This window comes from Bos indicus x Bos taurus, chromosome 18, assembly GCF_003369695.1.
Source record: "Bos indicus x Bos taurus breed Angus x Brahman F1 hybrid chromosome 18, Bos_hybrid_MaternalHap_v2.0, whole genome shotgun sequence".
Classification (NCBI taxonomy): domain Eukaryota; kingdom Metazoa; phylum Chordata; class Mammalia; order Artiodactyla; family Bovidae; genus Bos; species Bos indicus x Bos taurus.
The window spans coordinates 40,374,942-40,401,639 of NC_040093.1; the positions used below are offsets into that span (position 1 = coordinate 40,374,942).

At 46.4% G+C, this 26,698-nt stretch overlaps 2 protein-coding genes across 4 annotated transcripts; one reads left to right on the forward strand and one right to left on the reverse strand.

Moving 5' to 3' along the window:
* Window positions 1–1,367: 1,367 nt before the first annotated feature.
* On the reverse strand, window positions 1,368–13,430 carry COQ9 (coenzyme Q9). Its single transcript, XM_027516467.1, has 9 exons — window positions 13,322–13,430; window positions 11,172–11,340; window positions 9,891–10,026; window positions 6,687–6,829; window positions 6,343–6,427; window positions 4,830–4,934; window positions 2,759–2,914; window positions 2,371–2,424; window positions 1,368–2,048 (listed from the first exon to the last, which is right to left on the reverse strand). The coding sequence occupies exons 1-9, from the start codon at window positions 13,395–13,397 to the stop codon at window positions 2,013–2,015; spliced, it is 960 nt and encodes a 319-aa protein (XP_027372268.1). The 5' UTR covers window positions 13,398–13,430; the 3' UTR covers window positions 1,368–2,012.
* CIAPIN1 (cytokine induced apoptosis inhibitor 1) lies at window positions 13,377–26,288 on the forward strand. Of its 3 annotated transcripts, none has more exons than XM_027516469.1 (9): window positions 13,377–13,553; window positions 17,613–17,794; window positions 18,453–18,605; window positions 20,030–20,109; window positions 21,558–21,720; window positions 23,171–23,244; window positions 24,393–24,508; window positions 24,987–25,068; window positions 25,581–26,288. In XM_027516469.1, the coding sequence occupies exons 2-9, from the start codon at window positions 17,638–17,640 to the stop codon at window positions 25,689–25,691; spliced, it is 936 nt and encodes a 311-aa protein (XP_027372270.1). In that variant the 5' UTR covers window positions 13,377–13,553; window positions 17,613–17,637; the 3' UTR covers window positions 25,692–26,288. The 3 variants fall into 3 exon arrangements, with proteins under 3 accessions (XP_027372270.1, XP_027372272.1, XP_027372271.1); XM_027516471.1 differs by having other exon boundaries at window positions 13,466–13,553; window positions 20,033–20,109; XM_027516470.1 differs by having other exon boundaries at window positions 13,531–13,979.
* The last annotated feature ends 410 nt before the right edge of the window (window positions 26,289–26,698 follow it).

Genomic DNA, 26,698 nt, shown 5'->3' on the forward strand with positions numbered 1-26,698 from the left:
AAATTCCATAAAGTTCCAAAAACAAAATAAATTTGCTGCACGACCAGCAATTATTTATATAGCATTTACAACTATTTACCATAGCATTAAACATTGTATTAGGTACTGTAAGAAACCTAAAGATAACTTAAATTATATGGGAGGGCACATGTAGGTTACATGCACAGAGTACGCAGTGCCTTAAACAGCCTGGAAAGAGTTTGATGGGTCTTTTTTTGCATTTGGTTGTGCCACATCCATGTCCCCTGAAATGAAGTAGAGTCCTAACCATTGGACCGCCAGGGAATTCCCAGGTGGCAGCAGGTTATACAGAGAAGTCCTAAAATAGAATTTGGCAGGGGACAACATGTAAGGGGCAGAGAAAGAATAATCAGAGGGGATAGAGAGGCGTTTGCCTTAGCAAGGAGTGACACCTGAGACAGAGAAGAAGAGCATTAAGGGGGCCCTAGCACTAACGCCTGTATCATCTCAGTAAATTAAGGTTGTCTGTTGAGTGTGAGATGGATGCTATAAAAGACAAAAGAGGGAATGGAACAAAATATGGGATAGCTACTGCAGGCAACTTGACAGGATGTCAAGATAAAAGAATTAGGTGCAGAAAGGGCCCAGAGGAAAGTGCACAAGAAACAGGAAATTCCTACTAGCCATTACTCCCATCATCATTCAGTCTACTTGGGTAGGAGACAGCAAAGCAGAAGACAGATGGCTGCTGAGTGCTGCGTGTACCAAAATGGTGAAGCCCCAACTCCTAATGTGAGGATACTTGGAAATGGGGGTCTTTATGAGGTCCTGAGGATAGAACTCTCAGGAGATTAGTGCTCTAACAAAAACAGGAAGAGGCAACAGAGCACACTTGCATGCTCTCTCTGTTGTGTGAGAATGTAGGGAGAAGGTGGCCATGTGTGTCAGGAAGAAAGCACTAAGAATCAAGTTAGCTGGTACTTTGATCTTGGACTTCCAGCTTCTATAACTGTGAGACATTTCACCACAGCAGCCTGAACAGACTTATACAAGTCTGTTCAGGGGCTGAACAGAATTAACCAGACTTAAATAGGGGGCCCAGCCAGCACAGAGGCTGAATTTGTAAAGCTAAATACTGTGTCAAGGAAATAGTCAGTGATGGGCAGGAGCAGCCAAAGAAGCTAACCGGGAGGGGGAAAGACCCCTGTCACCCACATTTTACTGAAGGGAGGCCCGGGCCCACAGGTGCAGAGCTGTCATAGCTGCCCAGCAATGTCACACAGCACCGGGACCCTAACTCAGGTCTCCTGACTGCCAGTTGCAAGCCTTCTCCAAAACCCTGCTCTCTGCTTCTGGGGTCTTGGACAGCTGCCATGATCTGTATGGAAATTCCCTACACAACAGGAAACTGCTTCAAAGATATTTATTATAATATTTTACAGACTCTAAGTTCACTAATAACCCTGTAGTGAGTGCTGTTTTAACATGACACAGGGCCTGGGACCACACCTCTGGCCAGGCTGAGCACCGGCAGGCACCTGTCTCAGGTGAGGCAGCCTGCCCGCGGGGTTTCCCGGTGCAATGACTCAGGACACTGGAGCATGAAAGGGCAGCATGGAACCCACAGGCCTGTGCTGTGCTGTGGGGGAGCTGCCACTGGGGGTGGCCTCAGATCCGGACTCTGACTTGGGAGCCCCAGAGGCAGGTTAAGACATGGTCAAAGTGCCTGAGAGACCACAATAGGGATGTGTTGGGTTTCCATGATCTGAATGCTTGATTGAGTGCCGCATTTTTCAGTCCCACAGCTATGGTGCCAAAAGGCATCAGGAGGCCTGGCCTGGCATTAGGAACTGAAGAAGTGGCCCAACTCTGGGCTACACCTGTGCTGTCCAGTGCCCTGTGGTTCCCAGGTGGCTGTGGTAGTGCTGCAGAGTCCTTTGGCGCTTTCTCGGTGACACCCTGTTCCATGGATGGCACCTTGTATGTTTCAAAGCCCTTTGGATACATCCGTGGGTTTTCTTCCGGGTACTCTAGCTTACAGCCCTTCTTGCTCACCGGCGCTGGTTTAGACCTGTCAGGTTCTTGAGCTGACAACAGGATGGAAACAGAGAATGATGAGACCTGGCCCTGCCCCCAGGACTCCAATGGCAAAGACTGAGATTTCTGAGGCAGCCTGTGTGGCTATGATGCAGAGATCTGATGTACCAGGGTCCCAGGCATAAATTATGTCTTCATGCCAGTAACAAACAGAGGTGAGATATTTGGGATCTAGAGATTGGGACTGAACCACTGCCAGTCGTAAGATTAGTTTCCCCAATTTAAGGCTACAAAACTACTTGGGGTGAGTGACATGCGTGAGGATCATGGGACTGGAGCCAGCTGGGCAGGGACAAGACGGGCGGTACTCACCGTCACTGCTGCGCCCATGAGTCCTTGCACCAGGGCCTCTCCGGTGGACTTGACCTAGGAGTCAAGAGTTAGGTTCTCTCAGGCCCCCACCACTGCTCAGACGTGAGACAGGGAGGTCTGATCAGTAGGCTTATTAGCCCCAACAGATAGAATCAAGAGGGCCTGTGTCCTGGAAGAAGAGTCTACAGATAACACAGTAACAAAGGGATCACATGTGGCTTTTAGGGAAGGGCTGGGGTGAGGAAGAACCAGTCAGGCTCCCTGTGAAGGCCCTGGGGACTGTCAACTGAGGCCCAAGAAGAGCAAGAGAACAGACAGGTGACGAGTTTGGCCCAAGAGGACAGAGCGCTTAGTGAGGCAGCTTCCCAGATGCCGAGCCCCGAGCTACCTGCTTGGCAGTGTGGCCCATGTTCATTGCATCGCTGATTCGGTTTTCCAGAAAGCGCCAGGTGTCCTCGAAGTCTGGGGAGGAGTCCTGCATCATCACCAGCTCAGTGGTATTGTAGATGCCAGCCAACACTGCTCGGCGGGTATACCAGTTAAACTGCAAAGAAACCCATCCAGGGGGATAGGTCACCACTGTTGCTGCAGGCTGGGGGAAGTCTGAGTGATTCCTACCCAAAGCCCCTGGCACTTCTGGGCTCCCTCCTAATTTCCCCTTTCCTTCACGGATACACGTGGCCCTCTGGACAATGTGGCTGTTCCCAAACTAGGCTGGGTGTCAGAATCACCTGGGAGATTGAAAATGCAGGCTCCTGGGCCCAACCTCTTAGAGCCCAGAGTCAGCAGGTCCGAAGTTAAGTGCCAGGATCTGGATGTTTATTAAGCATCCCATATGGTTTTGCCATCCCATGGACAGAGGAGCCTGGTAGGCTGCAGTCCATGGGGTCGCGAAGAGTCAGACACGACTGAGCGACTTCACTTTCACTTTTCACTTTCATGTATTGGAGAAGGAAATGGCAACCTACTCCAGTGTTCTTGCCTGGAGAATCCCAGGGACGGGGGGGTCTTGTGGGCTGCTGTCTCTGGCGTCGCACAGAGTCGGACACGACTGAAGTGACTTAGCAGCAGCAGCATGATTTTGCTACATCTGCTGTTTTGAACCCACCAGTGAAAAGCCCACGTCTCTGGACATCTAGGTATTTCCCTGGTGGCTCAGATAGTAAAGAACCTGCTTGCAGTACAGGAGACCCAGGTTCAATTCTTAGGTTGGGAAGATCCCCTGGAGAAGGGTATGGCTATCCACTTCAGTATTCTTGCCTGGAGAATTCTGTGGACACAAGGAGCCTGGAGGGCTACAGTCCACAGGGTCACAAAGATCTCATATAATTTTCAGGCTTCCCTGGTGGCTCAGATGGTGAACAATCTGCCTGCAATGCAGGAGACCCAGATTTGATCCCTGGTTAGGGAAGATTCCCTGCAGAAAGGAATGGCTATCCACTCCAGTATTCTTGCCTAGAGAATTCCATGGACAGAGGACCCTGGCGGGCTATAGTCCATGGGGTCTAAGTTCCAGGGAGGCTCTGTGATCAGGCAGTTGTGACCAAACCTTGTGTCATCCATCAGTGATGCGAGGGCTTGAGGCAGCATCAGGGACAGACTGGAACACCTGGGAGGAGCTGAGAGTTCGGGTCCTTCAGCAACTTCTGGCTGTGGCTATCCTGGCCAATCACTCTTCAGAGCACTAGCTTGGCTGCTTCCTGTTTTACCTCCCTGATTTCTGGGCTTTCTAATTTCATTTTCCAACCATCTCTGTTGGTGGTATATTCCCGTATGAGGGAAGTTTATTAAAGCACTTTGTTAGAACTGTGATGGAAGCATCTCTCTGCCTTCCATCCTGGATCCCACCAAGTACCATCGCATATTAATTTCTTTTATGAAGGTGTAGATATATACATGTGTATATACATTTTTAATTTTCTACCAGAAATACGATAGTATTAATAAGTCAGATTCTTTCCGGCTGCCTGTTTAGAGGCTTATTGATCTCTGAGCAAAGCAGGCCAAGATGGGCTGTAGGGAGGGAGTTTCTTTTTAAAGCAATGTCTTAAAAAAAAAAGTCTTAGAGGATGTCTCTACGGGCATCCTTTTTTTTAAAAAATCAGTCTCATAAAAGACATACATGGAGGAAGTCTGCCACAGAATCTAAATTTTAGGAGACTGAGGGGAAAATGGTTATAAAACGGTAGCCCAGTCAGCCCTCTGATGCCGTGTGTCACACTCTGGGGGGAAGGAGCACTGATGTGTGGATATAGCACTGGTCCCTGAATGAAGAGGACCTAGAGGCTACTGTGGCTTGTTGAGGGACCCTCCTCATACGTTAAACTCTCCTTCCTAAGATGGGAATGACTCTGGAGTCCTCCTGAAGGGATGTGTGATCAAAGAAATTTCACAAACTTCTGGAGAAAATGCTTAACCCAGCCATCCCCACCCGCTGCGGGCCTGAGGAGAGCACTCACGTCAGTGGACTGGTCCCCAGCGTAATGCCACATGTCATCCACCATGCTGGTCAGCAGGTTCAGGCTGGGTGGGATGTTGTGAGGGAGCATGAGGATGCTGAAGGCCTGGGGAGAGACGACACAGGAAGGGGTACTTGCACACCGGTAATGACAGCGCCTCACTGTTCGGTAGAGGTAGTAAGGGGCCCGCCCAGCCCTCCTTCTGAGACGCACCATCTCCACCCACAGCTGTGAGCTCCTGGCGTCTAAGGCTCCCTCCCAACTGCGGCTTATGGGAGCCGGGGCAGAGTACCCTCTGCTGCCCAATCAGATCCTCAGTCCCTGGCATATGAACTTGGGAATGCAGACAGCCAGGTCTAGCCTGGTATCTTTGAGTAAGGATGGAGGAGGGCACCCCCATTCTGTAACATGGAGAAAGAGGCAGGGATAGGAGGGGAGTCTGGGGGAGGTTTCTAAGCCCTGATTCTAGGCCATCCCGGAGCGCAGCAGCATTCCTGCCCTTGATGCCCTGCTGTAGCTCATGATAAACTCCTTCCAGTTTTTTTTTTCTCTAACTCAAACTGATTTCTGTTACCTGAGACCTCAAAATCCTTTCATATAAGCAGTGGCACAACCCAGAGATGCCTCCATTAGCAGGTATCAACACTGGACAGTCCGAGGGTTGTCACTTTACCAACTCTGAAACCCACTGGCTGTGGCCTTGAGAGACGTCCCCGACTGGCTGGAAAGTTATCTTGAAATAGCCCAGGAGGAAACACGCTTAATAAGAAGGCAACCACAGCCTACTTCATGCACTTGTGTGGCTTTAAATGCAAGGTGGAATGAGTCAGTCCACGAAATCGAGCATGCGAGCATGGGCAGGGTGTGGGCCTTGACTCTGGGCTGAACTCCCTCACACCCAGTGCACAGCTGAAATTAAATGCCCAACCATCTCCCAGCTGGGCAGCGGATACCAGTTGATCTGTGGGTTCTCTCAGTTCTGATATATATTGACTTTCTTAACCGAGAATGGCCCACATTGTGACACACTTTGAAAAGAGGAGGAAAAATGGAGCTTTAGAAAAGTTGGGGAAAGCCCTTGGAATGAACACTCCAATTCTCTAAGTGTCACACTGACAAACTGAAAAGAAGCCCCACTCCCCTGAGATCTAGAATGCGAAAGGGCTGTTAATGATGATGGTCAGTAAAATCTTCTGACTTTTCTAATCTCCTTCATGGAGCCCTCCTCACCAAAAACCCATTGACATACTCGGGCCACTAGCAGCCCACCAGGACGTGATCTAGGACCAGGCCGCTCACATCTCCAGGAACTGAGACACAGGCGGCTCAGAAGGCCCTCTCTTTGGTTCTCAATCTGACACCTACTGTACCAGTGCACTGCACACCCCTGGGTCTGTGGAGATCAGCAAGCTAACTTCTGAACATCATGCCAGACCTTCCGCGTGAAGGTGCTAAGAATCATAAACATGAACACACTGTCACCCTGGGGCCTGGATGTGGGTGGACCATGTACCCGGGGCCAATGCTGAATGTACGGGATCAACATTCTCAGTCTGGTTTCCACAGCATCCCTCAAGAACTTGTCTGTTTTCTTCTTCCTGGAAGAGAGAAAAGAAAACAGAGTGTCTCTGGGTCGAAGGCAGGGGCTCAGTGCTACCCTGTGTACTCGGTTCTAGCACGGAGGGGTCCACCAGCTAGAACAAGACAGGCAGCTACATTTCTGTCCCATTGGAGCAGCTGGGGTGCTCAGCGCTACCCTGCAGGCTCTGCTTGGACTGGCCTCCTCGGGACAGCTGGTGGGGTCCAAGTCCTCCCATCCTTAGCTGCTACCCCGAGCAATGATGCTGTGGGACTTACTCTGCCTGGCCCAGCTGTACCAGCTTCTGCTCCTCCTCCAGGACATGGGTGAGCCGAGCATTGCACTGGGTCACGAAATGCAGGATCAGCTCACTGCCGTCATCCCCAAACATGCTGGCGGCTGCACTGGAGAGACCCAGGGACTACAGAGGGGGAGGGGGAAAACAGGGAAGTGGCGGGCAGGTGCAGTGGTCACTGGCTGCCTGTTCATCACTAGCACCTCTTCTCCTGGCACCAGAAGCTTGGCTTTCAGTGCGACACCTCCACTCCTCATTCTTGGTCCATGTGATCTGGGAGAAGCTGAGCACTCGTCCCTCCACACTCCATCAGGCCCCCGGGTGTGATGCAAAGTAGGGGATCCAGGCCGGCACGTGTGGAGTTCACAGCGCCTAGTTCTGGGACATGCACGTGACCAAATCTAGTCCTATGAGGCTGCCTCTGGAATTCCGCTAGTACCGACAGGGAAGAGGGACTCTCTCTCCTCTGGGGTTGCTAACTCTCTCAACTCATGGGAAGCCCCTGCTGAGAATGAAGCTCACGGAGGGGAAAGCAAAGCAGATACGCCATGGAGACAGCTCCCAGCAGCACAAGATAAGAACGCTGAGCCAGAGCCACTTTCAGACTTTTCTGTTATTAAATGAGCTGAAACACTCTGTCTTGCTTGAGCCAGTTCAGAGTTGAGTTCTAACACTTGTAACCTAGAATTTTAACTGTTGTGAAAAGGGCCTTGGAAAAAGCACTGTCTTTCTAGCTCACTTAACCTAAATTTCTTGGAGAGTAGGTCTCTCAGTTATTAAAAAAAAAAAGAAAAAAAAAAACCCACAAACTTTTCTCACTGAGTTGTCAAGGAGTTATTTAACAAAGCCACAGAGGCCTTTTACTACTCCTGTTAAACAACAGTCACTGAGAAGCTACAGTCGGAAGAACCCTGATGACAGCAGGGACGGAGGACAGAAAGAAACAAAAAGACTTAAAAAATCCCCACCATTGGGAGTCGGGAAGGAATTCTCTTCTGGCGGAAGTACCCAGCCTTTTTGGGCTTCCTTGGTGGCACAATGGTAAAGAATCTGCCTGCCAGTGCAGGAGAACAGGATGAGAGCTACTCTCTGTAGGTGCTACCTTGAGGATACCTTAATGTTCTCTTTATCCTTTCGGCTACCTGGTTACCAATGTCACATCTAGTTAACAATGCTTCGTGTTAAATTCTCTCTATTCGAGTGATTTCTTCTGATTGACGCACTCCCTGAAAGACCAACTCCGCTTCTCAGAATCTGTCCTGAAGAAACCAACCAGAAATGTACTTAATTATGTCATACACATAGGTTTATAATACTAAAAAAAAATCAGAAACAACCCAAATGTTTATCAATTGAGTTCAAGTAAATACAACAGGTATTATGCAGCCGTATGAACAGAGGTATGCAGAGTGGGGCAAAAAAAAGCCAGGTAACCATAGAATAATCAGTTGACTCAGATTTTCCCAAACAATCCTGTTACATTTCTGTTCTCTACAGGTGCTACATCTTTCTCTAATGATTCTCTCAAACCTTCCCTGCCACCTCCAAATCTTTGTCTCTTACCACTTTTTCCTAACTTCAGGTTCATGAGACAACCACGCCTACTTCAGAGAAAACAGAAGCGATTCCCTGGGAACCCAGAAGATTCTTCTAAAACGAAATCTGCAGCTGTCTTCTCCAGCTTTGCCTCTAATACATCGAAGGCCAGTCTTTCCACCTGTTTTCTGGACTTCATAAGTCTTGCCTTCAAGGAACCTCACATTTGTAATTTTGCCATTTCTCCTGTATCTTTACCATCACCCGTGTTTCTGCATCATCCGGCTCCAACTTCCATCCCACTTCCCCCGCTCGTACACTAGCTCATACACTAGCTCGTACACTAGCTCGTACACCAGCTCCCCTCTACCCGTCCCTGCCACACGCCTCTCCATTTCCTTACCCTCCACTCACTCCTCAACCCACCCCGTTACTGCTGACCTGTACTCCCCTCCGAGCCACCGATGTCTAGTAGCTCCGCCCACATGTTGCTGCTTGGCCTCCAGAGCAGGCTCTTCCACCTCAGTCTCCTTTGCCACCCCACCCTGCTTCACCCACCCTTCAATGTCAGTGGTCCCCGAGAACCTAGACTCCTCTCTCTTTTCACATGACACTCCTGGCACACTCACACTCGTGCCACCCGAGGCAATCTCACTCACATCCCTGGTTTAACGATCACATACATATACTCTAGTCCAGGCAGCTCCTCCAGTTTCAGGCCTGTATGCTCGAGGTTTCCCAATGGCTGACCCAAAGATCCCTCAGACACAACAAAGCTCAGGACTGTACCCATGATCCTTCCCCAAACTTGGACCTCTTCAGGGGCCCTAATCTTAGAAAATGGCACCGCCACGTACCCACACATGCAAACTGACAGGCAACTCTGTCACTCCCTCCTATGTCATTCTACCACCCGTCTCCATGTTTACTGCACTGTTCTAGGTCAGAAAGCCCTCCTCTCTCCTGCATGACTGGCAGCAGGCCCCAGTGACTCGCTCTGCCTCTAATACTTCTTTCATCCAGCAGCCAAAATGATGGTTTCCGAAATGTCAAATTTAATCCCATATCTTCTGTATCTCCAGGTGGGGCTAGTGGAAAATAATCCACCTGCCAATGCGGGAGATGCAGGTTTGATCTGGGTGTTGGGAAGAGCCCCTGGAGCAGGAAATGGCAACCTACTCCAGAATTCTTGCCTAGAAAATTCCAGGGACAGAAAAGCCTGGTGGCTACAGTGTATGGGGTCGCAAAGAGTCGAACACGACTGAGCACATATCTCCAATTATTCTTAGGACAAAAGACATTGTAACTCTTCAACGCGACCTTTGGATCTTGTCTGATTTGGCCTCAACTGACCCTTCCCCAGCCTCACTCAGCTCAGATCTCTTCCATCACACTACTTATGATCTGCCTTTAAAACCTAACTCTCAAGATTCAAATGCATGGTATATTCTTTTTATATTAAAAAATAATCTAAAAATAAAGCCATTTCTACTCCACAGAGGAAAAACAAGCAAAACCAGAATATCTAATAGCGTGAGGGGTTCCAGGACTCTGAGCTGGGCTGGAAGAAAGTGTGAGGCCCTCTTCTCTGGCCGGTATGACTCCCTCCTGGCTGACCCGGTCAGGCCTCCCTGCCCACACCCATACACACCTGGGCTCCTTCTGCAATGGCCTCTGCCGTCCACCCATGGGTGGGCACAAACTCCAGGGCTGCTGTCAGGATGCGGTGCTGCAGCTGCTCCTCACTCTCATAGTCCTCCTCCTCCTCCCCGCCCTGGTCGGTGTACCTGAGACAGACAGGGGGAGAGTTCTCACTCCTCCTCTCACCGCCTCCTGCCGAGCGATGCAAAATGTGCCTGGCCAGAAACCACAGGCGCTGTGCTTCCTCTCAGCGTGTGTTGGGAGGACATTTACTTACCTGTCAGTATCAGTGTGTGAACGCCGACAGAGCAAAAATCACATCATCCTTCACCTCCCAGAGAGTCACCGAGAGAAAGGAACCAGTGAGCAAGGAGGTCACGCGATAGGAAGGGACACGCTCTCGCAGCACCCTGGATATCCCAGTCTATAGCCTCATGGCACCATTTCTTTATCTAGATTTGCACCAAACTGTAATCCATGAGGACAGGGACAATGGTGATATTACTCACAGGGCCTGGCACAAAGAAGACCCTCTGAACTGAAATGAAAAGGACATTCAGTGCGAAACCGGAAAACTGACTGGGGACTCTCATTTCAGAGCTGGAGGAGCTTCTCAGGGGCAGGATTAAGTAGACAGAACGTATCTAATGGAGACGGAAATTATTATCTCCTTTCTGCCAGGCAATTTGGCCCCACAGGTGTGAACAAAATTCATAAGGTGTGTAACCTTTGACTCCGTGCTCCCACTGCTAATAAAATCACACACTTGATCACACCATTTTTCATGATGTGAATGAAATCTAAATATCCATCAATAGAAGGTCAGATAAATTTTGATACTGCCATTTGTTGTAATATTATGCAACAATTAAAATCATACAATCTGTGAAAAGACATTAAAGATGTCCTGCTGAGTGAAAAAACAGGCTCTGGAACAACAGGTATAGTATACAGTGTAATTAATCATTTATAATATACATAGGGCTATATATGAATTGCTTAGAGAAACATCTAAAAGGATAATCACAAAAACGTTAGCAGAGTTATTCCTTGGTTTGTGATTTCTGGTAATTTTTTTGTTTGATTTTTGTGAACGTCTTTGTATTGTTCAGAACATTTTAGAATGTATAGGCACCATTTTCATAAAATAAACAAACAAGTTCTTTCCAAAGATAGTTTTGAAAATGATGAAAGGTGTGAAGAGGGTGGAGAGCAGAAAGAAAGGAGAAGCACAGATTCACCCAGGCACTTAAAGTGGACAAAATGGGTGGGCAGGTGTTCTGATGCCTACCTGGGGGGTGAACGCAGAGCCTCTGGATTGGGTTCCTCTGCGCCCTGCGCCTCAGACTGTTGCTGAGAAGAAGAGGGCGGGGGTTGATCCTTCTGCTGATCCAAAGACCTTAGCTGCATAGCTGAAGCACGGAAGGCACGTGGGGCCAGGGCTGGTCGGCAGCGGGGCACTGAAACAGAAACTGAGCTGATCAGTCAAGGACACTCTTGACTCAAAAGCAGACCCTTTGAGACCCAGAGTGGTAGGAGGGATGGAAGAAAAGCAGAGGAAAGCCAGAACCAAGTGCTGGATCCTAGACACAAATCTTAGGTAAACTGGGAACCTTCTGACATGGGTTCCCATGTGGTGGCAAAAGTATAAACCAGGAGAACACCTGTCTTCTAGGCATGTTTCCATCATTTGTTAGGTTAATGGACAAAGAGCATGACTTTAAAATATGCAAATTAAGAGCAATAATCTCTATTTACTCAATGAGAATGCTGTGAGGCTCAAACAAAAAATGAAAGTGACTTAAAAATGTTACATACTTATATATCATAGCAAGAGCACTGGACTAGAAATTAGGTCTGAGTACCGACTCCCTAGTGTTTATTGGGTGTCTGTTTTCTCATCTGCAATACTGCAACAGCCCCATTTACTTCAGGCAAGGGCTTTTAAAAGGTACAGTACTGTGTTCACTAAGGAAAGGCTAATACTACGGTTTTCTTTCCGAGCATTTATACAAAAAAATTCAAACACACAGACAAGTGGAAAGAACTGTGGCATGAATGCCTGTATATCCACTACCTAAGTTCTACACGGCTATCCATTACTCTTCCTACATTAATCTATTTCTTGATGCATTTGTCGCAAACTTCAGTATTCTTTATTTCTAAACATTTCAGCACACACATCCTTAACTAGAGTTAAAATTTTTACTTTTCTTTTATTGAGGTGACATATATATTCACCTGTTTAAAATTTTTCACTCTAGTCTTGCCTGTCCGAGAATTTCATCTATACAGAATCCCACTGTAGGTTCTGTATATGTATAAGACTTTTTTTTTGCCCAGAATATCTTTTAGATTGATTCATATTTTTGTGTAGATCAGTAGGTTGTTACTTTTTTACTGCTCAGTAGTATTCCATTAAGAAACACTATTCCGTTGGGCTGTTTCAGTGTTGGCTATTATAAATAAACGTATTATGAATGTACTTGTTCAAATCTTGTTGCGGACATATGCCTTCATTTCTGTTGGGTAAATATCTAGGAGATTTTCTGGTCACAGGCATTATTTGTACTTCTACTGAATATAGGTTGGAGTTATGTATAAAACAGCACTCATTAAAGAAAAAAAAATCTATGGACCAACTCAGAAAACAATGATTTTTAAAAGAAACACAGCATGCGACAGGTGAAAATATCAATTATTTTAGTATATGCACAGAAAAAAATGGAGCAAATATTCATAAAACTTTGAAAAGGGTCTGGGAGATCCCAAAGCAATATTGCAGAACCACTGCAGTCCAGATTTCAGGTGGACTACAGGAGATACAAAAGAACATTATTTCATCAGTTATATACTTATATATGTTAATACATAATTTACTTATGGGAGGTGACATTTGTTTTCCATTTATGGTAGTGATATAAAGGTCAATATTTTTATAAAATCGGACATATAAACAAAACTACTGACCATATGGAGGCAAAGGTGATACGTAGATACTGAAGAATTACTGAAGTGGTGGGGAAATGACTGCCTTAGGAAAAAGTATTAATAGACGAGGGGCTCTCTATGGCTGTTTCCTGTGATCAGGGCCCAGGGATTTGAGATCAGAGTCAAGAGACTTGGGCAAGTGTGCCAGTCTGTAACAGACGAGCTGTGTCATCTTGGGCGCCCACAGCCCTCTCTCAGGCTCCGTCAACTCCGTGAAATGGGAATGACAGGCCCTTCCCTGATGCTCTTGCTCCTCACAGGTCGAGAACGTGGTCAGAAGCCAGCCAGGCGACCACTTCAAGCCCGGGTCGCCGGCGCGAGCCGTTATGCCCTTCACCTCACCTTGCCCTCGAGCCGCCCCGAGGCTTCTTCAGCCCCTCACCCAGACCAGGTCGGTTCCCACCACCCCACCCCTTCCCTCCCCTCTCCCGGGCTCGGCCGCCCCCTCACCGGGCAGGCACCGCAGCTGAAGGAGCCTCCAGCCCGCCCGGCGTAGGACGCCAGAAAACGCCACCGTCGCCGCCATCTTGGAAGTGGGCACGCCGCCTACGGCGATGCAATGGCAGCGCTGAGTGGCCACTTCTGCCCGCCCCAGCGCAGCGGGAGTTTCCTCCTCTCGCGAGAGGCGCGAGGTGTGGAGCCGGCGGATGCAGAGAAGCTGGGAGCGAGCTCAGGGCGGCAGGTGAGCGCTCTTCTGGTGGTCCGTGAGCTCGATCGTCCCCAACAGTCCCCTCCCGACCCATTCTCTCCTCTACATCGGCTCCTTTCCCATTTCCAGCCCCGTCCTTCGGCGGAAACGTGGCCGTGGCCACCTCCCTGAGGACCACAGCTGGGTTTCGCCCGGAGGAAGCCAGTGTGAGGGGCCGGGCTGGCCCTGTCTCCCCCGCGGCCCCTGGAGTGGTGGCTTCGGCCCTTTCCGGGCTGCCTTATCTCCCGCGCAGCCGGACCCAGCCTGAGGCCCGGGGGACAGCGCTCAGCTGGGGACCGGGAGATCGGAGTCTGAGACCCACTTCTAGTAGCAAGCTGTTACGACCTTGAGTCTACATCCCTCTTGGCAAACATCGGAGAAGCTGAAGTTTCCGTCTTGGAGGGGTCTCTGGAGCCCCAGGTTGTAAATGTGAACCTGTGTCTTCCCTGAACCTCCAAGGTGTTGAGTTGGTATAATTGAGTATTCCCAAACTTGCCAGGTTGGAAAAGCCATCAGGATACTTGTTAGTAAGTTGGATGCGGAGATCTTTCTCCTGGAGAATCGATTCAATACCTCAGAATGTACCCCTGGAATCTTATTTTAGCGTGCCTCCGGGTGATTTCGATGATCTGCAAATTTGGGAAAGGCTGGTGGCCTTTATTCTTACATTGAGTGCCAAGCTCTGCATGACTCAGGGAGGTCATGGACTAGTCACTGAACAGAAATGTAAATATGGAGTGCCTTACTGGGAAATTAATCAACAAGGAAGGCTTCATAATAGTCGGAAGAAGTAAATTATTTTGGGGATTAGAGATAACGGAGGGCAGGAGCTAAACATGCCATTCTGTAAATTTTGTGCATTTAGACCCTTTTCTCTTTTGCATCTTTGCAGCTTTAATCTTTTCAGTTAGCTTATCAACTCTAGACTTTGCAATTACCTCTTCTCCCCTGTGTGAGTGTGGGGGAAGCCTCCCCTTAAGCCAGAACTACTCCCCAGGTGTTAAAATTTCAGATCCATATTTCTAGATTTTGGTAAAGCCCTACTGATCTCCCCATGAGGTTTTGTTTTCTGAGTTCTGTCCACTCATCTTCGAGTGAATATCTCTTGTAGAAAGTCTAGCATTTGCTTGGAGAAAAAGTTGTCCATTTCTTTTCCTTTGAGTTTACTACTTCCTTACAGGTTATCACCTTTTTTTCTGTGTGTGTGTGTGTTTCAGTTTATTTGAATTAAAAATTTCCTGATAACTGTCAGTATTCTCAGAATTTTTTTTTATACACTTGACTTGAAAGGGTTTGATCCTTGGTTTGAACTGAAATCCAAACTTAAATCTTTTTTTTTTTAAATTCTTTCCCCCCCACCCCCTTCATCCTTAAAGGAATCCAAATGCTTCAAGATTTGATGTTTACAGGTGTCTTAAAAATAAACAAGTGAATCTCCAGAAGTTGTTCTCAGATAAATCCATTGACGTGACAATGACTTCTACTCTACCATTTTAATGAAACTAGGCCTCTGAGTCACACTTCCAAGTATGTTGACTTAGGTGCCAGACATTTTTTCCCCTATATCTTTTTAGAAAAAACATTGACAACAACATAAAACTCTGATGATGAATAACATCACACTTTCGCTTTTAGATGTTTAAAAGAACACTGTGTCCCATTTTATTCAGAAAATGCTGACTGCAAATGGTGGCTGTGTCTTGTTTTTTGAGGGTTAATGTTTAATAAATGTATTTTATGAGCTCCCTGTTGCCATAGAAGATTAGTTTCAGGGGATATGGAACACAGAGCACTTTCCAGTCTTCTAATTTATGGACAATCCCACTGGAGTACTGTATAAGATGTCATAAAGTGTGGCTCTCATATTGTGTAATTTTAACAATGAAAAAGCAGCTTCACATCTCTCCTTGGGGAGTCCTCCCAGCTGGCAAGGCTGAAGAGGAACAAGATTTTATAGGACTGTTTGAAGCAAAGGCAAATAAACTGGCCCCAGAGAAGTGGAGGCTCAGAGTTCTCTGAGAACATTATTTTATTGAGCTTTATGTGCCAGGCCCTGCTGAGTGCTTTGCATATTTTTATATTCTTATTTACTTCTTGCCACCGCCTTGCAAAATATAAGATCATTATCCCTACTTTATTAATGAGAAAAGAGAGAGGCTAATCACAGATCCATGGTTATGTAGCCAATGAATAGAAGATCTAGTGCTAGATAGAATCCCAGTCCATTTCTGTTGGAAACCTGTGCTCTGTAAAACTCTGCCTCCATTAAGTTTGCTGAAAAGGTCTAGAGATCTGGCCTTTTGTGTTTCTCCTGCTAATGAGTAGCCTTTGGCCCCTCAGTTCTTGCATGAGGGTTTTTCTGTGAGTACAGTGCAAGGTTGGTGTAGTGGGAAGGGATCTTTTTCCATGGCCCCCAGGGAGAACTTGTTTCAACATCATTCTAGAAACAGGTCGTTTATTTCTTATACCTTCATGCCCAGCAGTTCATATTCCTATCTTGTAGTCGGTTCTTAAATGTGAGACCCCAAGTTGTTCACTTGAAAGACTTGCAAGGGTTCTTCCTCAACATCATGTTACAGTTGAGAGCTTAAAGTTTCAGTTCTTGATTGTGTGCTTTTTAGGGATTAAAAAACCACAATTTAGTGAATAAGGAGTCCTGTTTGTCTGATAGCACTTGGCATTCTTTTACTGTGCCTTGAAGGCAGGTTAGGATAATAAAGGTATTCCACAAGGAAGGAATCACATAAAAGGCACGATGGAGTGAAAAATGCCAGGATTTTCCATTGAACAAGGGGAGGTAGGAGATACAGGTAGAGCGTCTGGAGATTACAGAGCACCTGGATCCAGAGGACTGAGGAGATTTGACTTTGCTCTAGAAAATAAAAGGCTTAGTAACTCCTTTAGAAGATGAACGACAAAATCAAAAGTCCTATTTTGATTTTGTATCATATTTAAGGATGCCTGGCTAACCTTAGCATGTTTTAATAGGCTGAAAGGCAAATCATTTGAAGGGAACATTTTGAAAGAAGGAAGAGTGTATGTGCCTGGCTTAAGCTCAGTCCTGGAATGTTTGTGGTGACATAATTGTTACTGGGTTAGCCACCTCTCAGAAGACAGAAGTGTTCCGCTTAAGACTGATGCACGCATGACCTCTCTCCTACAGCTTCTGTCTTCGTGTCATCTGGTAGAGCTATCTGCAGGCAGGGACTCAGTGTCATTAATGTTTAAGAAAGAAAAAGGGAACTAAGTAGACTGCTATCTTGCTGACCTGAGTGCATCGTGAGGACATTGTATACTTGTCCGAGTATCAAGTGAAAGAGAAAGTTGACTCTGGTGGGAGGAAATTTCCATAGGTTGAAAGCATGGGTTTTACAGTCATACAGACTGGGATTCAAATCCCAGCCCTTTCTTTATCCACACAACACTTACCAGTTACGTGACCTGGGCAAAGTCAACAGTTTGTGTCCTGACTAAAATGGGAGTATTACCTAGTTTAAGGTTATACTTGGGTTCAGTTGAGATAACGTATATTAAATGCTTTGAAGAGTTTGGCTAATTTTAATTGTTAAAGAAAGACATGGTAGATACCATTGGTCACTGCAGAGTCAGTGGAATTGAATTTTCCTATCTTGATGAATGGAGAAATATCATTATTCAATTTGCTAAATTTACATATGTTGTCTCTTTTTAAAAACATCTCAGCTTGTGGTTAGGATATGGCAGCCAACTTATTTGCTTCCCTTGCTGAGTCATACTTATGCTTAATTAATGTCCTGTGTGTTTTATATTCTGTTCAAGCTGAGTTTTCATAGCAAAGAGAGAATAATCGTTGTGCCTTCAACCTCCGTACTTGACTCCCCAGTCACGATTCTCACCAAGAAAGCCACCTGCCATGTTTGGGAATGTTGGGGTTATGAAACCTTGGATAATGGGTTTGTTTGATCACACTCTGCTATCTACAGTGAGATTTTCTAATGGAAGGTCAAAATTAGGTGTAATTCTAATCATTCCATGTTTGTCTCTGCTCAGTCTTGACTCTTTTTTGGCCCATAGCTTTTAGGTCCACAGCACTGCGGGAATGGCAGATTTTGGGATCTCGGCTGGCCAGTTTGTGGCAGTGATCTGGGATAAGTCATCCCCGGTGGAGGCTCTGAAAGATCTGGTGGATAAGCTTCAAGCCTTAACTGGCGATGAGGGCCGAGTGTCTGTGGAAAATATCAACCAGCTGCTGCAGTGTAAGTACCTGCCCAGGTTGTCTTTCAGGGCAGTTATGAGGGGAGTGCTGCTTTCCTGTCGTTCCTTGATGGCTGGGTTTTTGTTTCAGGTGGCACATGATAGTGGTTGTTTCAGTTGAGATATAGTGGACTTAGATAGAGTTGATGATCTGTGTAAGTAGGTTCTTCTTTCTTATTACTCTGTGCTTAGCTGCTTAGTCATGTCCAACTCTTTGTGACCCTTTGGCCTGTAGCCTGCAAGGCTCCTCTGTCCATGGAATTCTGCAGGCAAGAATACTGGAGTGGGTTGCCATTTCCTTGATCTTTGCCATTTCCAAGATCTCCAGGGGATCTTCCCGACCCAGGGATTGAACCCACGGCTCCTGCGTTGCAGGCAGGTTCTTTACTCATTGAACCTGTTCCACATCTTTTTTTTTTAAAGCTTGTTTTTCGTCCACCTCTTTTTTTACTTTTTCCCCTGAGCATGTAAAAGAAGAAGTTAGTAAGACTGAGGGAGAGCAAGCGTCCTTGCCCCACTTGCTAGTAACAGTGGTATAATAGACTTTGCAGAACAGGTAGGTGTTTATTTTACGGGGCCACGTGCGTAGCTTTTGTGGGGGCTTGGTCGATGGCTTCTGGGGCCCAGGTGACCACTAAGTAGAGTCTTCCTTCTTTTCAGCTGCCCACAAAGAATCTAGCTTTGACATTGTTTTGTCGGGTATAATTCCTGGAAGCACCACTCTGCACAGTGCTGATATTTTGGCTGAGATGGCCCGGATTCTTCGGCCTGGTGGATGTCTTTTTCTGAAGGAACCGGTAGAGACAGCTGTAGGTAAGGAGATCTTCACTTAAAAGACTAGATCTTCACTTGAAAGACCTACTTAAACCCTATGATTTAACAGGGTTGAATCTTAGGTATGTTTGCTGCATCTCTCTGAGTAGCAAATATTTGGAGATCAATATTCCTATATTAAACCTTATCCTTAGGGATAAGTTATTGTAAAACTCTGAACCACACATCTGAATAAATTGTGATCTTTGACCTGTTAGTTGTAAAACAGAAGGAAACTGCTCATCTGAAAATGGCTGGATCCTTCAACAGGTGAATGGTTTAACTGGTACATCCACACAATGGAAAACTACGCAGCGGTGAGAAAGGAACAAACGCTTGCCACATGCAGCAGTTTGGTTGAGTTTCAGGGGAATCATGCCGAGTGAAGGAAATCCAGTCTCCAAAGCTTACATGCTGTATGATTCCATTCACAGAACATTCTTGAAATAACAAAGTTATAGTGACAGGGAACAGGGTGGCCATTGTCAGCGGTTAGGATCAGGAGGGAAGGGTGTTCATGAGGCTATAAAGGGGGTAGTGTGAGGGTTCCTTGTGGTGATGAAGACTATACACACACGCATGTATGTAAAACTGGTGAAATCCAGATAAGCTCTGTGGACTATATTATTACACGTGACAGGTTCCCAGCCTTCATACTATGTAATAATTGTATAAGATATTACCATGGGGAGGTGAGGGGAAGGGTCCTCCGAACCTCCCTGAACTTTTTTTTAATTTACTATACATCTATAGTATTTCAAACTCAAAAATTAAATATAGTCCAAGAGTGATGAGGTAAGTATTGATTCATGTGAAACTAAAGATAGAATCCAAGAAATAAAAACCTTTTTTAATTTTTTTTGCTTAGTGGTAAAGCTGTCAGAGTCATTCTAGAGTTTTAGCATTTTAGACTTTCTATCAAAATGTGATGCATTTCATCAAATATGATAATAGAAATGAAAGTATTTTGAAACATATAGAGATGTTTATGTGGAAACACAGACTTGTGATGTTAGGAGCAGATATAGCCTTCTTTGCCAGGAGGTAAACCCTGAGTGGCTAAACACAGCGTCTTACCAGAACCATACAAAGATACTTGTATACAGTTTCTAATCCTCTTTCTCAGTCATTATCCAGCAGCCTCTGTAAGGTTAAGTATTTCTTAGAAACAGAGAGTGATAAGAAACAGTAATAAAGGATTTATTGTATAAGAGCACTTTGAACAACCAAAAGGATTTCTCTAATTAAAATATTATCATTAAAATATATATATACATCTTTATATTGTATATAAATATATTTATATTCTATTAAACAGAATAGGTTATTATTATTTTAATGCCCTGTTGACTCGATTAGGATAGAGCCTTTATAATTTTTCCTGCATTGGCCTATAACGCTACTAATTGGGGTTTTCCTCTTAGCAGTTAACAATAGCAAAGTGAAGACGGCATCTAAGCTGTGTTCAGCCCTGACTCTTTCTGGTCTTGTGGAAGTAAAAGAGGTATGTTTGTAGATGACCTTCTTCGTTGGGAATTTAAGCCTTGGGTCACTAAGCCCAGTATCTCTTTGTCAGATGATACAGAGAGAACCCGGGAGAAATAGCAGCCCTAAAGGTGAGGTGAGCCGCGTCACTTAGACTAGCAAACAAACTGAGAAGACACCTGATGCCTCGAAGGAGGAGACCTCTAACATCAGCCTCCTCTGGACAGACTCAGCTTGGGCTGGGCCATTTTCTGGTCTCAGTACTGGTGGTGATGCCTGAGGCAGAAAGGGAGCAACACATCTCTTAGTGGACACAAGTCTTAGGCCCACGGGGAAGGCAGTCACCTGTAATTATTACACAAATCTTACACAGTTATTTTCCTCACCTTTTTGGTGGGAGGCTGGAATAGGTTAGAGGGGAAATCCTTTTCTGACAATTCAGTAGAAACATTAACATTAAATAGAGGTATTCATGGTTCTGCATTCTTCTCCCATGCTGAAATGTTCTTGTGTGAGAGATAGGTGTTAAATCACAATAGTTGTTATACTTGGATCTGTACATGGCCGCGGGCCTCAGTTTCTTTATACTTTCCCTTTTTAATTTTTCTTTTTAGTTAAAGTTCTTCCCTTTTTTAATTCTAAAATACGTGATGTTCATAAAACTTCAATTAAGACCAAAGAATTTAAAGTGACGTCTCAGATCTTGCTTACACTTCCCTCCCTAGAGGAAGCCACCGATACACTTTTTGGTGTGGCTGTTCAGACATTTTATGTATTTACAAGAGTGTTATGTGTGTATGTCTACACATTGTTAATGTAAATCAAGTCACATTATACATTGTTCAGTCACTAGCTCTTTTCTCCACCTTTAGATACGCTTGACATTTATCCATATCAGTGTATTCCCCACTTGGTTATTAATGATGGAACAACATTCAGTGGTGTAAATGGACTCTGATTTTTGTGGCCATTCATTCCTTAATTGTTGGACGCAGAGGTGGTACCCCCTACTGTTTTCCCTACCTTTACTGCCTGCTGCTTCGTCTCAAGGAACATAAAAAGCATTTCCCTCCCCCTTGGTTCGCTTTCTCTACTACATATTTCATTTCTAGCCTCTTTATCATGGGCATGCTTCCCCGCTACAGGCTTTGATCCTATTCAACACACCCAGTTCATCTTGATAATAACAATTATTACAGTCCCCACAAGGCCTCGCACAGCGCCTTGTACCCAATAGACCGCTATCTGATAAATACTTTCAAACTGTCCATGGGATGGGTTAACTGTAAACATGCAGACAGAGGTTACGCTCTGGAGAACGTGAGGCCCGAGGCCCTGTCTATGACCTCCCGCTGTCGTGTGCTTCCTCCAGATGCGAGCATTTGACATCCATGGGGGGACATGGTACCGTGTCACACTGTAGAAGGACTGTGATGTGCCCTGATCCTCTGCTGTCTTGAATTCCAGCTGCAGCGCGAGTCCTTGAGCCCTGAGGAGATTCAGTCTGTCCGAGAACACCTGGGTTACCACAGCGACAGTCTGCTCTCTCTGCAGATCACAGGCAAAAAGCCCAACTTTGAAGTGGGCTCTTCTAGTCAACTTAAGCTTTCTATTGCCAAGAAGTCTTCCGGTGAGATGGCCTAGGGACATGTCTATCTGAGTGACTTAGGAGGTCCTATTAGAAACCGAGCCAGAGATCTGAGTGAGGCGGTGAGAACTTTATAGAATCAGCTCCTTCCTTAATTTCTCTCATTTCCAAATAGAAGGATGCTTAATGTACTGCTGTCCCGGGCATATTCATAATCCGAAACTGAAGTGGCACGTGGATATTACCTAGTTCAGTCCCTCCTCCTGCGCCAGAGGATGCTGAGGCCTCCAGGTTCCAGAGTCCAGGGTTCTGAGTCCTGTGGCTTCATTAGCTAATGAAGTCTTTCCAGACCCCAGAATCATGACACTTACCCTCTGAAGACCTCCCAGGGGCGGTCATGGCAGATAAGAGTGCCCTGTTCCTCTTCCTGCGTGTCCTTTTCTCTGTGCCACTGAAGTCAGCTTTTCTTTCTTTGAGGATCTTAAGACATTTATAAAAATAGCTCTTCTGTTTAGAAAATTACACCCAGTCCTTTGTCATCATTCTCACCCTTCCTATCACTTTCTTTTAATGCCCAGGTTGAGGAAAATTGTCCCAGCTGTGAGGTAGACAGAAATTTACAAGTATACATTCACACTGCTGTGTTTTGCTGTCCAACCTGAATCTTCAAGAAATTCTTTGGCATCCTAACCTTTGGATTCACAGTTCCAGAGCAGCTAGGATCTGCTTAGATGACCTGCCCTGTGGGGGTCTGAGCATCCAGTTGTGACAGTGATCACAGGGGGCACACTTTGCCCCTCACAGGGGGCACACTTTGCCCCCTAAGCCCCGTTCATGAGCCAGCCCACACTGAAGCCCCCGGAAAGGGAATCAGAAGGTGTAATTGTCACTGATTTGTTCTTAAACTACCACCATCAGCTCCAGAGCCCATTTTCTTGTCTATAACAGGTTTACATGAGACCAAAGCTTTGCTATTCATAATGCTTTTTGGCACACTTTCTCATTTAATCTGCAAATCTCCTGCTGTGGGTTTAGGGGATACTATTAAGCCCCATGCTCTAGGGACTGAAACTAAGAGGAGGAGGAGAAAGCAAGCTGGAGTGGAAGGTTAAAGCGTTAGGCAGACTGTGTCTGTATTTGTGGCTGTATGAAACCGACCCAAGTATCTAAATCTGTTTCCTCAGAAGATTAGGATGACAGATAAGTTTCCTCATGAGGTGGTTAGCAAGACTAAACCAGATAACATATGTAAAGTGTTTAATGTGTAGTATTAATATCTGGCACAAAGCAAGTGCTTAACAAAGGATGACTTTTATTACCATAAAGTGATGGGTCCTTTATAAGTGGTTGAGCTGGGCTTTGAGCCCAAGTCTTTTGACTCCCAGTCCAGTGTGTTCCCTGCACAGCCTTAAAGAGAAGCACTTAATATGTTTGTGGACCTTGTTTCTGGCTGCTTTTCTGGAGCTTGTTTTCTTTTATTGGTTGAACTCAGGGAAGCCTGCTGTGGACCCTGCAGCTGCCAAGCTCTGGACCCTCTCGGCCAATGATATGGAGGATGAGAGCGTGGTGAGTCAGCTCTGTGGTCACCTGATTGCATTCTTTTAGGCTTTTCTCAGCTCAGTTGGTAAAGAATCTGCCTGCAATGCAAGAGACCCCGGTTTGATTCCTGGGTCAGGAAGATCTGCTGGAGAAGGGATAGGCTACCCACTCCAGTATTCTTGGGCTTCCCTTGTGGCTCAGCTGGTAAAGAATCTGACCGCAATGTGGGAGACCTGGGTTTGATCCCTGGGTTAGGAAGATCCCCTGGAGAAGGAAAAGGCTACACATTCCACTCTTCTGTCCTGGAGAATTCCATGGACTGTATATAGCCCATGGGATTGCAAAGAGTCGGACACGACTGAGCGACGTTCATGTTGGGTAGGAGTGGTCATAGTTTGGAATGGACTCTGAATTCGTAAGTGTGAAAGCATTTAAAGCCCAGCCTTGTGGTGGTGCCTGACACTGGTGTTTTTGACTCAGAAGGAAACTCCACATTGGTGGCATCTTACATTTCCTTTTCAGCATCTTTCTCCACAGATTTTCTTGTTCTCACTTCATGTGATATACTGAAGACTCTTGTAGGCATGTGTAAACCTAAAAAGAGTTAGCCAGCTAAAATATTTTTTGGCTTCTTCATCTGGACAAGATTCCAAATGCTCACTGTCTTAAAATCTCACATCTGTGCTTTCTATAATAAAATGCTTCATTTCTGCGACTATCGAGGTTAGTGGTAAGCAAAATAGGTGATGGTTTGTGTCCTCATAGAACTTAAAGATTAATTGCCCTCACAAATTACCCAAGTGTATATATTATTATTGCCTTTTCCCCTGAAATTATATGGAAAATATTCCATCCCCTTTTCTCGTGTGACAGTCCTTATATATTCAAGTACATGTAACAGTTCTCTGTTCTTCCTGCTCCCTCCCTCCCACCCTCCTCACACATAATCTCTGCACATCATAAATGAGTTCCCAGGCCCCTCACAACCCAGTATAGCTTCCGTGCCCACAGTTTACTTGCTGTGTGGGCGGCTTGGGTGCGATGATCAACCCTGGGTAGGACGGTGGACGCCTTCTGACACACAGGGGTGAACTGCTGCCGTGGCCCGTGACCACATCAGCTGTTCATTAGCAGAGACCACGACTGTGTCATTCATGGCCTCCAACACTCTCCAGGATCTTATCGACTCAGATGAACTGCTGGACGCGGAAGATCTGAAGAAGCCAGACCCAGCTTCCTTGCGGGCCCCTTCCTGTGGGGAAGGGAAAAAGAGGAAAGCCTGCAAGAACTGGTAAGCCTTGGGGTGCGCTGGGGCCGCCTCGCTGCTGCCAGCCACTTCTGACTCTCAAAGAATCACTGTATTTTACAATTACTAAAACGTATCTTACAGGAAAGTGTGTCAGATGTATAGAAGAGTGTCCTAAACAGGTACATTTTAAAGAGTACTAAAACTAACACCCAGGTACTGACCACCCAGGTTAAGAATCGGGAACCTCAGACGTTGCCTCCGCTGGCTTCCTCAGCTGCATCTCCCTCCATCTCCTCCCAAGAAGCTACTTTCTCCTAAGTTTGGGCTCCTTCCTGACTTGTTTCATAGATTACTATCTCTGTGTGAATCTCCAAACAATACCTTATTGAGTTGTGGAGCCCAAACCTGACTAGGCCAGGAAAGGTCCATGTCTGGGTCTGTAAAGGCTCAAGGGGAAAGGAGGTCTGTCAAGGATTTGGGTGGCAGGAAATCTCACTCATCAGCTCCTGACTTCCCCCAGCACCTGTGGCCTCGCAGAAGAACTGGAAAAAGAGAAATCGAGGGACCAGATAAGCTCCCAGCCCAAGTCAGCTTGTGGAAATGTGAGTATCTGGATGGTTACTCAGTATTCACAAAGGACTAAAGCATACACAGACCAGCTCCAGCTTTACAGAAGCTACTGCCCAAGTATTGTAACAATAGGTGGACATGCGAGACGGTGTCTCCAGGGAGTAGTGGGGAGACGGGTTATCACCTGAGGGTGCGTAGCACGCTCAGGACCATAGGGAGGCAGGCGCCTGTCATTTCTTATTTCTGGCCCCTTTCTTTCTGCTTCACACGGGGCCTGAAGCTACCTAACCATTTGCTACATGTGGCTATGATTTGAACTGCTGAGAACCCAGAAGTATGTCCACCTAAGGAACTTTCTGTAGACATTTGTCTTTCATGAAATCAGAGATCTTAAAGACTCTCAGTCTGTGGGTCTCAGCTGGACCTACAGATACTCCCGCTCATTCTCTTCAGGCTGCTGTGGCCATATTATATCATCTTCCAGCCCATATCTCCGGGAGAGCTGACACTCAGCTTCTCGCTAATGGGTCTCTTCTCTCAACAGTGTTACCTGGGCGATGCTTTCCGCTGTGCCAGCTGCCCCTACCTTGGGATGCCAGCCTTCAAACCTGGGGAGAAGGTGCTTCTGAGTGACAGCAACCTCCACGACGCCTAGGAGGGCCTGGCCTGGGGCACACCTGCTCCTCCGCCAGCTCCCGCCCCTCACATCCCACCACATGGTTCCCCCCATCTCCTCTGACTTAGGTCCCTGGCAGGGAGGGTGATCAGGGGACAGAGTGGAGCTGGCCGGGGCACAGTGGTGTGGAGTGCTGCCATCGGTCAAGACCAAGGTATCCTGGGGCCCTACCACCTGAGTGGGGACCTCCTTCACCCAGTGTTAGGCGAATAGTGCTCATCTCCAGTGGGCCCCTCTCCCTACGTCAGAGTGCTGACTGTGACACTCTTGGATCCCGCTGCCCTTGAGTATTGACACTGACATGGAGGACCCTGTCTCATCCTAAGCTCTGCAGCAGCGCCCACAGCTTATCTCCCAGAGTTGGGGGTTTATTTACCATGCAGTTTTTGGTGACGTGAGGCGAGGGTCTTGTGACCTCAGCACCAAGGGAATCACTCATGGGTTGCCATGATCATATCCAGTGTCCTGCTCCCTCCACTCGTCTCCCCCCATCCATGTGTTAATGTGTTACATCTGTGTCCTATTTCATTTCTGTTCATCAACAGGTTATTAAAATTTATGTACTTACGCATACTCGCTGTGAAGAGGGTGTATGTCTGTGTGTCTGTGATGTCTGACACAGCCATCTAAGCTCACCTGGTACCACAACCATTTTTGGAGAGACTGAGTCACACCACAGGGAGCCATTCCTGCACTTAGAGATCAGGACCGACCTCCATCGCCTTTTGAAGAGTCCGTGCTGGTGAGCATTTAGAGAGAAGCAGGGCAGAAGCAGAACCAACAGTAAATCTCTGAGCAGGAGCTCCTCTGTTCTTGTTCCCACCTACACAAACATGAAAGTGATCTTGCCAGATAGCAAGAGAGATTGTGTAGATATAAGAGACCCAGGTTTTCCTGTTTTAACAATAAAGAAAAGTACCCGTTGGTATTTGTCCATTCTGATGGATTTTAGTTATGGGTATGGCTTGACTCTGAAGCCCCGTGGT

Bases quoted from the DNA above. Each gene is read 5' to 3' on its own strand.
- COQ9 (XM_027516467.1), bottom strand. From the start codon at position 13,397: ATGGCGGCGACGGTGGCGTTTTCTGGCGTCCTACGCCGGGCGGGCTGG. The intron at 4,935-6,342 runs GTACATGGTCCA...GTCTCTCCCCAG, and splicing joins ACATTCAGCATTGGCCCCGG to GCCTTCAGCATCCTCATGCT. The intron at 2,049-2,370 runs GTGAGTACCGCC...TCCTGTTGTCAG, and splicing joins TCATGGGCGCAGCAGTGACG to CTCAAGAACCTGACAGGTCT.
- CIAPIN1 (XM_027516469.1), top strand. From the start codon at position 17,638: ATGGCAGATTTTGGGATCTCGGCTGGCCAGTTTGTGGCAGTGATCTGG. The intron at 17,795-18,452 runs GTAAGTACCTGC...CCTTCTTTTCAG, and splicing joins TATCAACCAGCTGCTGCAGT to CTGCCCACAAAGAATCTAGC. The intron at 21,721-23,170 runs GTGAGATGGCCT...GGTTGAACTCAG, and splicing joins TATTGCCAAGAAGTCTTCCG to GGAAGCCTGCTGTGGACCCT.